This window comes from Martes martes (genome assembly GCF_963455335.1).
Source record: "Martes martes genome assembly, chromosome: 4".
Lineage (NCBI taxonomy): Eukaryota > Metazoa > Chordata > Mammalia > Carnivora > Mustelidae > Martes > Martes martes.
In genome coordinates this window covers 180,116,753-180,128,975 of record NC_137891.1, presented here as the reverse complement: position 1 = coordinate 180,128,975, position 12,223 = coordinate 180,116,753, and the positions used below count along the sequence as shown (strand labels likewise).

Genomic DNA, 12,223 nt, shown 5'->3' with positions numbered 1-12,223 from the left:
AGTACTCAGTTTATTTTCACAATTGTACAGGAGTCTCTAAAATGTGATTTTAGGGTTATTTTATTTGAAAGAGAAATGTTTTAATGCTAACAAAATTTAGGTCAAAAATCAAGCTAAAGATTTCATAGCTTACTTACTGAGTTGTAACTAAATTAGAAAAATAAGCACCTTGTTTTTTTGGGGGGGGATTTAGATACAAGCCTTAAAGATGGCCTTTTCCATGAATTTAAGAAATTTGGAAAGGTGACTTCAGTGCAGATCCATGGAGCTTCAGAAGAGAGGTATGGTCTGGTATTCTTTCGGCAGCAAGAGGACCAAGAAAAAGCACTGACTGCATCAAAAGGAAAACTTTTCTTTGGCATGCAGATTGAAGTAACAGCATGGATAGGGCCAGGTAAGAGAAAGGAGGCTAATTTTTAGTGTAATTTGTATTTCAGCTTGTGAAAAGGCAGTATCTTATCCTGAATCTGGATGCTTTATTTATTGACATACTTCCAGTGACTTCTGTTTTAAAGACTGGGTACATTTGTTCAAGTTAATAAAATTATGTTTTGGTTAGGGAGGGTAAAGATAGTTCTGTTCGTGTGATGGAGAAATGCTGACTTTGAAGAATCTGAGAGATTGAGTTTTAGCCCTTTGTTGAGTCCTGCCTTCCCAGAAGGATTGAATTGATTGAGATAATGATATAGTTCTTAGGAGAATGACATCAGAATTACCTTGAATTAGAAAACAGACTACTTGTTTCACGGATTTGAGGGACTAGTTAGACCAGTTTTATTTCTATTATGTCCAGCACAAATTGGATCTGTTGTTCTAGTTTCCATGACCTTCCATGGCCTTGAGAGATAGTGACAAAGAAAATCAGGGCTAGGTCTTAGGAGTGTGACCCATTGAGAGTTTCAAGGGGACATTTTATTAGTTTGAACCTACCTGTAAGACCTATCGTAAGGTAGGAAGTCTTCTGAGGCGTGGTCTGGGTCAGTGTTTCTCCTGTTTGAGAACCACCTGTGGTGCTTGGTTTAAAACGCACACTCTTTCACCCTGTCCCCGCTCAGTGGTTCAGAATTCACATACTCAAGTCTGGGAACCCCTGACTTAAGGCAATTTTGTGAGTAAATTTGTGGAGGAGTAAACAGAAATGTTTAAGTTATGCAGTCACATTATGTAGCTGAGACCAATTTTTTTTTTTTTTAATTTATTCATTTGTTAGAGAGAGCGAGTGAGCACAGGCAGACAGAGTGGTAGGCAGAGGCAGAGGGAGAAGCAGGCTCCCCGCCGAGCAAGGAGCCCGATGTGGGACTCGATCCCAGGACGCTGGGATCATGACCTGAGCCGAAGGCAGCCGCTTAACCAACTGAGCCACCCAGGTGTCCCTGAGACCAATTTTTAAGACTAAGCGTTTGAGGGACACTTGGCTGGCTCAGTCCATGGAGCATGTGGCCCTTGATCTCAGGGATGTGAGTTCAAGCCACATGTTGGGTGTAGAACTACTTTTAAAAAGAAAAAAGGATTTTGAGTGGAATTTATAAGGTAAACATAGCCCATTCTCTGGAATATTCATTTATTTGGCAATTAAGAGGGAAAAAATAGAATTTCCCTGAAAAGAATGTGTAAATGTTATTTGTATATATTAAAACAAGCACAGAGTTATTAGAGAGAAGACTGCGAAATGTGCATAATTTTATAATAAACACAGGAATTCAAAGGGATTATAGGTTATGCCTTCACATTCTCTCCTTTGCCAAGTTTGAGATATACTAACCTAAGTTATACTGAGCTGAGCGCAACTCAGGAATTCTTATTTAACACATTTAGAACAGGTCACAGTTGGCCTGAGGAATATTATTTAGAATGTCGTATAATCTATGTAGAAAGTTTTTAGAGCCATATATAATTAGTAAGTAACGGGGCCCTAATTCAGGAGCATTATAATAGGCTGCCCTCAGATTTCCACGTCGTGGGGCTAGCTTGACATTTTTACTGTAAAAATGCATTTTACCTAATTAGCACCCAGGATGTAAATTGGGCTTTAAGCTTGTGCCATTGAAGATTTTGAGAAGTCTGTTTGGGTCAGGCATAGGAAAGTTCAAAGGTACTTTTCCCAGATGGGAAAGCATGAAACACTTGTTGAGTGGGATATCTGAAAGCAGTTGAATAGGAGTATGGAGACATGGGTGGAATTATGTTGTTGGATGGTTAAGATAAATGTTTTGTATTGAAGCATATGGAGCTCATTACTTCCTGAGGCCAAGGACCTCTTAGAGTTAAAAAGATCTAAATCCAAGAAGCCAACTTTGCAGATAGACCCCTGGTGTCTTCTAAGATTGTGCTCTCTCAGTCCTGTGCAGAGCATTACATGAAAAGAATTTTTTAAATGATATGTAGGCATTAAGACTTAAACTGATTTTTTTTTTTAAGATTTTATTTATTTATTTGACAGAGATCACAAGTAGGCAGAGAGGCAGGCAGAGAGAGAGAGGAGAAAGCAGGCTCTCCATGGAGCAGAGAGCCCGATGTGGGGCTCGATCCCAGGACCCTGGGATCATGACCCGAGCCGAAGGCAGAGGCTTTAACCCACTGAGCCACCCAGGCGCCCCAAGACTTAAACTGATTATTATTACATATGGAAAGTGCACTTTTAAAAGAATCTTTGCTAAAATAAAATAAAAGAATCTTTGCTAAACTGAATTTCTGGTTTTGAAATGTTTACTGAACTATTTGATAGAAATATAGATTTAAATGATTGCAAATTATGCTTTATCCTTCTTACTCTGCCTTTTGGAATGTAAACCTCAAGATGTGTCTGAATTATTTTGTCTTTTCATTATTTTTCTCTCCTGTTAAATGAAATATTCCTAAATATGTGCCCTTTGTTAGATAGTTTCAAGAAAACCTAGTTAATCTTGAAATGAGATCTCTCCCTAGGAGATATGACGCAAATATGGGATAGAGACAGGTACATGCGCTTTTGCAGTTTCGGGTCCACCTGACTCAGTGAAAGTACATAGTCCTCGATGAGGCCAGAAGGGTTAAGCCGAGCTATATCATTAGAGCCGTGAAACTGGAATCAGGAGTGAGGTGTGTTCTGAGTTCACTCAGCAGCTCAGATCTTGAATCTTTTTAATGTCAGTGTTGTAGTTGACATCAGTAATATTCAGTACATGACCCTAAACACTTCCAGTCAGGCTGATTAACTTTTTTGGATGGCTTTGTTTTACATTAAAAAAGAGAGAACACGTGTTCTGTGGGCTGTATTATAATTATTATGACAAAACACTGAATGTTCTGCCCTGGGTGAAGTTTAGAAATGGAGCTTCAGAGAAAGGCTATGCTTGAATAAGACATTGAACCAGGGCTTTTGATCATAAGAAATAGAAACCTTAAGAGTCATTGAGTCTCTTCTTGTTTGTCATTGGGAACCTTGCAGCAGCAAGTTTCTAAGTGCTGCTTCAGTCCGTTTTCATACAGTTATTATTCTTGTACCTAACAATTGCTACATTTAGGCACTTGGGCTGTGGTAATTAGTATGACAAATGTAAAATGCTAAATATTTTCTAAAATGTTGAAAAATTAAGTAATGAAGCTGGGCTATTTTCAGTTGAGGGTTTTTTTTTTTTTTAAAGATTTTATTTATTTATTCATGAGAGCAAGAGAGACAGAGGGAGACATAGGCTCCCCGCTAAGCAGGGAGCCTGATGTGGGACTCGATCCCAGGACTCTGGGATCATGACCTGAGGGAAGGCAGACGCCCAACCATCTGAGCCACCCAGGCGCCCTTCAGTTGAGTTTTATGTGTGTTTCAGATTGTAGTTTTATACTTCCCATTGACAGCCTGCTGCATAATTTTTGGAACCTAAGATTAGGCTTAAGTAATTACTGTTTTTGCTGGAATTTAAAATCTATTTCTGTGTCAGTGATTATTTTTAAAACAAATCAACTTGCAGATTGAAATTCAGTCTACTTTTCTGTTTTAAAGATCAAAGAAAGTGTTACGTCTCCCTAAGTTTTGTTGACAAGTTTCTTTAGCCTTCGGAGTTAGCAAAAGGCAGCTCTTTCTGAAGGTATATAATTTTTCAGATTGTATGGTAGTCAAGCCCAGTATTTCAGAGACATAGCTTCTTAAGTGTAGATTTTCCCATGATATATAAATACTCATTAAAACACTTTGTCTTGGGGCACCTGGATGGCTCAGTCAGTAGGGCACGCAACTCTTGATCTTCTGATTGTGCGTTTGAGCCTTACATTGGGTGTAGAGATTACTTGAAAAACAAACAAACAAAACTTCTCTTTTTACTCTGCTGCCATCCCACTTAACAGAAACAGAAAGTGAAAATGAATTTCGTCCTTTGGATGAAAGGATAGATGAATTTCACCCCAAAGCAACAAGAACCCTCTTCATTGGCAACCTTGAAAAAACCACTACTTACCATGACCTTCGCAACATCTTCCAGCGCTTTGGAGAAATTGTGGTATGTTGCTTTTTACACTAAAAACAGTTTTAGATCTTTGTCATAAAACATAAAGCATAGTACAGATTGTATTTGGAAAGATATTTAGATGGTGTAGTGAATATGTTTCTCATTTGCCCTATGTGTTTTTTACTCCTGCTAAAAGATGACCCAGCAAAACTATTTTGTGTGTGTATGTAAAACTGTGTAATAGATACTTGTCTTTATTTTGTTTACATGCATATTTTTCTGTCCATTTTTCTTATTTTTCTTTGTCCATGGGGTGCTGTTCAGTGCCATCTCTAGTCCTGTGGGTTGGAAGGAAAATAAGAGAAAATGTGTTTGTAAGAAGGAAGCAGAAGCTTAGTGTGTGAGTATTGTGTTCTCACAGTGCACATCAGCCTACCTTGGGGATTACTGGAACGTGGATGTCATGCCGGAAGCTCAGTTCTGTTTTGAAATTTTAATTAGAATCACTTTTTATATTATGCAAGTCATTGTTAAATTTAGGAATTTGGAGGGTTTTTCTGTTCCTCGTGACTCAAATCCTCGTGACTCAAGTTTTGAGTCACTTTCTAATGAAAATTGTTTGGTTACAGCTTTGTACCCTTGGGATACATATACTATTTTGTTTTGTGTTTGAAAAAGTAGGAAAATTATTTGTCTCCCCTAGACTTTTTCTGTATTAATAACAGCAAAGAAATTGCTGTGTAATTTTGGACTTTGGAGAGTAAAAAAATGTTCTGGGTAGAGAAAACATTTGTTAATCTTTCAGGTGTGTGTGTGTGTGAGAGTGTATGTGCGCGCGCGTCTGTGCGTGCTGCACACATCCATCCTATCCATCCAGCTATCTGGCCTTATTTATACACTGATGTTGTAAGCAAAAATCTTATTTGTTTAGTGGTGTAATCTGGAGAATAAAACATTTGTGCTTGTAGCTGATCTAAACCTCATCTTATGGGGGGAGTAGGGGCGAGAGAGAAGTGGTTGGTAGAAAGTAAAAAAACAGAATTCTGTAAACATATATTTAGAGAAACAGCAAAACATACATTTTCCTTTCTTTTTCAGTTTAAGTTCTTTTATCATATACTCTAATTCCAGCTATACTGTCCGCTGAGATGAGTGACCTAGAGTTCACCTGCCTGTGTGGACTCCAGCCTTTTCTGTCTTTAGACAGTGATCTAGTATTTAATTTGCTGATTGGGGGGCGCCTGGGTGGCTCAGTCATTAAGCGGCTGCCTTCAGCTGAGGTCATGATCCTCAGGGTCCTGGGATCGAGCCCTGCTTTGGGCTCCCTGCTCGGCGGGAAGTCTGCTTCTCCCTCTCCCACTCCCCCTGCTTCTGTTCTCTCTGTCGCTCTCTCTGTCAAATAAATAAACAAAATCTTAAAAAAAATTTTTCCTGGGCGCCTGGGTGGCTCAGTTGGTTGAGCGACTGCCTTCGACTCAGGTCATGATCCCGGACTTCCAGGATCGAGTCCCGCATCAGGCTCCCAGCTCTTTGGGGAGTCTGCTTCTCCCTCTGATCTTCTCCTCTCTCATGCTCTCTCTCACTCATTCTTTCTCAAATAAATAAATAAAATTAAAAATAAAAAAAAATTTTTTTCCTGATTGGCATTTATGAGTCAGTTCATAATTGGGTTTTTTTGTTTTTGTTTTAAGATTTTATTTATTTATTTGACAGAGATCACAAGTAGGCAGGGAGGCAGGCAGAGAGAGGAAGGGAAGCAGGCTCCCTGCTGAGCAGGGAGCCCGATGCAGGTCTCCATCCAAGGACCCTGGGATCATGACCTTAGCCGAAGGCAGAGGCTTTAACCCACTGAGCCACCCAGGCGCCCTGAGTCAGTTCATAATTGATAAAAACTTTCAGACCTACTTTGGAGTGTGGCTGCTACTTTGTATTTTGGGGCAGTATAAGAAGTTGTATTTGGACACAGATAACATTTTCATCGACAGGGTTGCTGAAAATGGAGTGATTATTGTGTTTTAAGAGCCATGCTTCTCAATAAGGTGGCCACGTCAGCATTCTGTTTGAAAACCACATCTCATCATGTTTGCAGTTGCTCATGAGAGTAGCTATTTTAATGACACACAAACTTTGGGGAAATGGTCTGCTGCTTATCGATGACAGATTATGCTATAGCTAGAAGAACCTTTGTGATAATTCAACCCACCAGTATTCGTTGGAGACCATTTCTCTTAAATGGAGTTAATCCTGGGTTTTTACTTTCTACATTATGGTGAAAATCAGCTCCTGCTTACCATTACTTAAGTAGAACTATTTTGAATATAAATTAACTGCTTAAAAAAAAAAGATTTTGTTTGTTTATTTGACAGAGAGAGAGAGAGACAGCAAGAGAGGGAACACAAGCAGGGGGAGTGGGAGAGGGAGAAACAAGCTCCCGATGAGCAGGGAGCCCCATGTGGGGTTTGATCCGAGGACTCTGGGATCATGACCTGAGCCGGAGGCAGACGCTTAACAACTGAGCCACCGAGGTGCCCCTAAATTTCTGTGTGTGTGGTTTTTTTTTTTTTAAGGACTCCTCTAACAGCTCTTTATTTTTATTTTTATTTTTTTAAGATTTTATTTATTTATTTGACAGACAGAGATCACAAGTAGGCAGAGAGGCAGGCAGAGAGAGAGGGAGGAAGCAGGCTCCCTGCTGAGCAGAGAGCCCGATGCGGGGCTCGATCCCAGGACCCTGGGATCATGACCTGAGCTGAAGGCAGAGGCTTAACCCACTGAGCCACCCAGGTGTCCCTCTAACAGCTCTTTAAATGCATTATTCATTTTGTTCTATTTCAGCTTTTGATTATTGGCTTATGACCCCTAAGAGGCTTAGATCATCACAATACTTTTAGATTGTGATTTACAGAATACTTTAGATAGTCACCATATGGGTCATTATTGTTCTTAAGTATAAGTTTTGCCTCTCTGGACCATTTTCATGTTGTAAGTAAGCCAAATTTTTATACCACCTTGTCTGTGTAGGCAGGACCAGAGCCATCAGGTGTGAGTACAGGTTTCAAGCATTCTAAAGAGATCGGGCTAGGGGTGCCTGGCTGGCTCATTGAAAAAGCATGGGGCTCTTGATCTTAGGGTTGTGAGTTTGAGCCCCATGTTGGGTATAGAGATCACTTAAAAATAAACAAACTTAAATAAAGAGATGGGGTTATGCCTTTATAGAGTGCTTCTTTAATCTAGGGACGGTGTTCAGTAACATCTTCACAAAATAGTTCAGGTATTTATGTATTGATTGATTTTGGATGTGAGAGGTCATTGCCATACATATCAGTCACCAGGCTTGGTATGGTTAGATACACTGGTGGGATGAGTCTTCTAATTTAGGATTACGAATTTTTATTTTTTAAGATTTTATTTATTTATTTGGCAGACAGCGATCACAAGTAGGCAGAGAGGCAGGCAGAGAGAGAGGGAGGGGGAAGCTCCCTGCTGAGCAGGGAGCCTGATATGGGGCTCGATCCCAGGACCCTGGGATCATGACCTGAGCCAAAGGCAGAGGCTTTAACCCACTGAACCACCCAGGTGCCCCTAGGATTGCGAATTTTAAATCGCTTTTTGAAAACTTGATTTCTTTACCATTCTTACTCTTCTCAGGTATTATATTTTAAATGGCCTGCCCCTAGTAAGGATTTTAGATTATTGCAGAAGGGAATTATAGTTGACCCTTGAATAGCATGGGTTTTAACTGCTTGGATCCACTTATATGTGGACTTTTTTCCTTACGATTTTCTTAATAACATTCTCTTCAGCTTACTTTAAGAGTACAGTAGTAATCATATATACAAAATATGTGTGTGGGGTGCCTCAGTGGCTCAGCTGGTTGAGCGTCTGCCTTCCACTCGGGTCATGATCCCGGAGTCCTGGGATCAAGCCCCGCATCGGGCTCCCTGCTTGGTGGGGAGTCTGCTTCTCTTCTGCCTGCTGTTCCTGGAGCTTGTGTGCTCTCTCGCTCTCTCTCTCTCACTCTCTTTCAAATAAATAAATAAATAAAAATATTAAAAAAAACAAAAAACAAAATATGTGTTAATTTGTGTTATCTGCAAGGCATCTGGTCAACAGTAGGCGGTGAGTAGTTAAGTTTTGGAGGAGTCAGTAGTTTTATGTGGATTTTCAGCTGCCTTGGGGGTTGGCACCTAGGCACCCCCCACAACACTCCCACTACCCCATTGTTGTTCAAGGGTCAACTTGTATTACTTAGGTTTTTATTAAATAGGCTGCCTTTTCTTTATTACTCTTCTCTGTGTTGTTCCAGTTTTAGTATATGTACCGCTAAGTCAAGCACAAACTTTACTTTATTCATAAATGTCTCCTAACACAGGTATTGTGGATTTTAAATTTTGAGTTTGCAGTTTCTCTTCTGCAAAGAGCTTCACATAGGAAGGTTTTCATGTTGTGACTAAATGCTGTGCGTGTAGTCTTGGCTATTCACAGTTGCTTTACGATGTACAGTTTTAACTAAGAAAATGATTTTGGGGAAGATGACTGTTTTGAGAAATATGCACTTCATCTGGGTTTGGGTTATTCTGATTTTTTTTCTGTTGGCATGTGACTAAGAGTGGTGCTTATTGGCTTTTTCAGGATATTGATATTAAGAAAGTAAATGGAGTTCCTCAGTATGCGTTCTTGCAATACTGTGACATTGCCAGCGTTTGTAAGGCTATTAAGAAGATGGATGGGGAGTACCTTGGAAATAATCGCCTCAAGGTAAAGGACTTTGCATAAGTTATTATGCTGTTAGGATTTGTTATGATTTAGAGGTTTTTTGTTTGTATGATTATTTAAAATTGCAGTATAGCTAGATAACCATAAATGTGATACATTGCTTTGCATCCTCATCATCTTATACTGTAAACTGAATTAGGGGCATCTGGGTGGCTCAGTCGTTGGGCATCTGCCTTTGGCTCGGGTCGTGATCTTGGTGTCCTGGCATCGAGCCCCACATCGGGGCTCCTTGCTCAGTGGGGAACCTGCTTCTCCCTCTCCCACTCCCCATGCTTATGTTCCCCTCTCTCGCTGTGTCTCTTTCTGTCAAATAAATGAAATCTTTAAAAAATAAAAATAAACTGAAAATTAATACTTGCTGTGGTGCCTGCCTGGCTCAGTCTGTAGAGCATGTGACTCTTGATTTCAGGATTGTAAGTTCAGGTCCCATGATGGGTGTTAGAGATTACTTAAAAAAAAGAATCTTGGGGCACATGAGTGGCACAGTAGGTTTTGAGTGTCTGACTCCTGGTTTCTGCTCAGGTAATGATCTCCCGGTTGTGAGATCCAGCCCCAAGTAGGGCTGCGTTAGCATGGAGTTTGCTTGAGACTCCCTCTCCTCCTGCCCCCAGACCCCAGAGAAATAAATAAATCTTTTTTTTAAAAAAATATTTATTTATTTGAGAGAGAGAGAGAGCACAAGCTTGGGGGCATGGAGAGGGAGAAGCAGGTTCCCCGCTGAGCAGGAATCCAGACAGGAGACTCGATTCCTGGACCCTGGGATCATGACGTGAGCTGAAGGCAGATGCTTAACTGACTGAGCCACCCAGGTGCCCCATAAATAAATAAATCTTTAAAAAAATAAATAAATAAAATTGGGGGGGTGGGCAGGAAGCCAAGTGCCTGGAGTCCATAAATTAAAATCTGGTAAATTAATACTTGCTCAGCCTGGCAGAATTAGTTTTATATAAATTTCTATTTGATTTTAACCAGATGATTGCCCTTTGGCATGATGGTCTGTAAGATTCCTACAGAAGGCAAGTTTTTTTTTTTTAAAGAATTCTGTAGTTGAATAATTGGTGATTTTACTAATAGAAATTTCACCTCTCCTATCCAGCTGGGTTTTGGAAAAAGCATGCCTACAAACTGTGTGTGGTTAGACGGGCTTTCTTCAAACGTGTCGGATCAGTATTTAACACGACATTTCTGCCGATATGGGCCTGTGGTAAAGGTAGGTGGGAGGTTTTGGTATTGGTGTCTGACTCCCTGTTCTCAGTATTCTGTCTGTCAGCCCAAAGTTTTAGTGTTGACATTTTCTTTTCTTTAGTAACTCATAACTTGTCATAGAAGGACAACTGTATCTTTAGCTTATGATATGAGGAAGTATTTTGGAAAACTATTTTGAATTGGCCAAGATGATAAATTTTTGAAACGAATTTGCATAATACTGGTAAATAGAATGTTTCTTAGGGGTTTTTATAATTTTATCTCATTAAAATTAGTCTAATTATCTAATTATTTACATTCACACTAATACGTAATTAGACTTCATTTAAAAAAAAAACGAAGATGACTTTAAAGGGGCAGTCATACAACAGAATACACACATCTAACTGATGTTGGTAATGTACGTACCTGCGCCCAGCAGGAGGGTCTCTGGACCCCATTCCAGTACGTGAAAGGAGAGCTTTGAACTCCTTGGGAGCAGATTTACACTGTGGTGGGCATGGCACATAATGTCAGCATTTCTTTCGGTGTAGCTTTTGTTGTTCAGAGAAACGCACCGTAAAGATGGCTAGCGTAAATAAAACATCCAGCTTTAAGTTAAGAATTCTACTTATAACCAGAATTCACTGAAATTTATTATTTATTTTATTTTATAAATTTATTATTATAATTTATTCTTTTAGAATAAACAGTATATAAATATGTTTTTTTCTTGGCAGTGTCCTTGAGACTTAAGATTTTCTTGGGATTGACACTGAGTCTAGTGGATGAGGCTCTTACTTGGTTTTTGTTTTGCTTTTTTTGTTTGTTTTTTATAGGTGGTGTTTGACCGCTTAAAAGGCATGGCTCTGGTTCTCTACAATGAAATTGAATATGCGCAAGCAGCTGTAAAAGAGACCAAGGGGAGGAAGATCGGCGGGAATAAAATTAAGGTGTGCAGAGTGACTTTCAGCAGCATCACACTGAGATCCCACCCTCTTACTAAGGCATTGTGTAGTTGCCCGGCAGGGCCAGGGGTTTACAGGATATGCACTGTATGTCCTGTTTTTAAAGGGACTATTACTATTTGTATACTTGGCTCCTTGAGGCCACCGGGTCATTAGCCACAGAATTTTCTCTGAAAATCATGTCATTCAAGCAAATGTGCTTCTTTACACCCCAGGTTCTTGGTGCAGTCTGGCCCACATTCACCTGTGGGTGTCTGCACACCCGGGAGCTCGAAGTGTCACTCATTCCAGCTTCTTGAATGATCTTTCTCTCCTCTCCTCCTCTCCTAAAGAGTGGGTAACCACCGATCAGTCGATCTTTTGTCTGCTGTTTTGTTTAAAAACCTCTGTTCATGATAACTTGAAGGAGTTTATGCACTTAATACCTATAATGGTTAAATTGGAACGAGTCTTTTGAAATGAGATCTTGATGGAGGATGGGTACCTGGGCTTAAGTGACTTAAGGCCCAGCTGTGAGGGAAGTTTAAATGTTCTTCCACATTTCACTTTATGTTCTAACCGTGGTTCCAGCAAATTTGCAACACAGATTCCTGGGTTTAGTCAATCTCATTATTTGGCAACCTAGAATCTCCATAGGTATTGTTTCAGTTTTCCATTTTGCCTTTTCTACTCCTTCAGTATGGGTTCTGGAGGCTTAAATTATAGTTCTTTATTGAGATTTCTGTTGAGTTTGAGAGAGATTTCACATTAACAAAATACAGTTTCAGTTAGAACTGTTTCACTTAGTTGAGACAGATTGCTCTTACTTGAAGCTTATCCAGAGGGCTATTGTTGGGAAGGATTTTCAAATTCAGTAATGCTTTCCATCTTGAAAAC

General features: G+C 39.8%; 1 protein-coding gene across 1 annotated transcript in view; it reads left to right on the top strand.

Moving 5' to 3' along the window:
- The window catches only part of SPEN (spen family transcriptional repressor), a 94,327-nt gene that overhangs the window by 64,705 nt on the left and 17,399 nt on the right, over positions 1 to 12,223 (top strand). Inside the window, exons 5-9 of the mRNA XM_080801345.1 lie at positions 194 to 394; positions 4,318 to 4,469; positions 9,051 to 9,176; positions 10,291 to 10,404; positions 11,219 to 11,332. Of these exons, the coding sequence (XP_080657471.1) occupies positions 194 to 394; positions 4,318 to 4,469; positions 9,051 to 9,176; positions 10,291 to 10,404; positions 11,219 to 11,332 (707 nt within the window). The remainder of the gene's footprint in view (positions 1 to 193; positions 395 to 4,317; positions 4,470 to 9,050; positions 9,177 to 10,290; positions 10,405 to 11,218; positions 11,333 to 12,223) is intronic.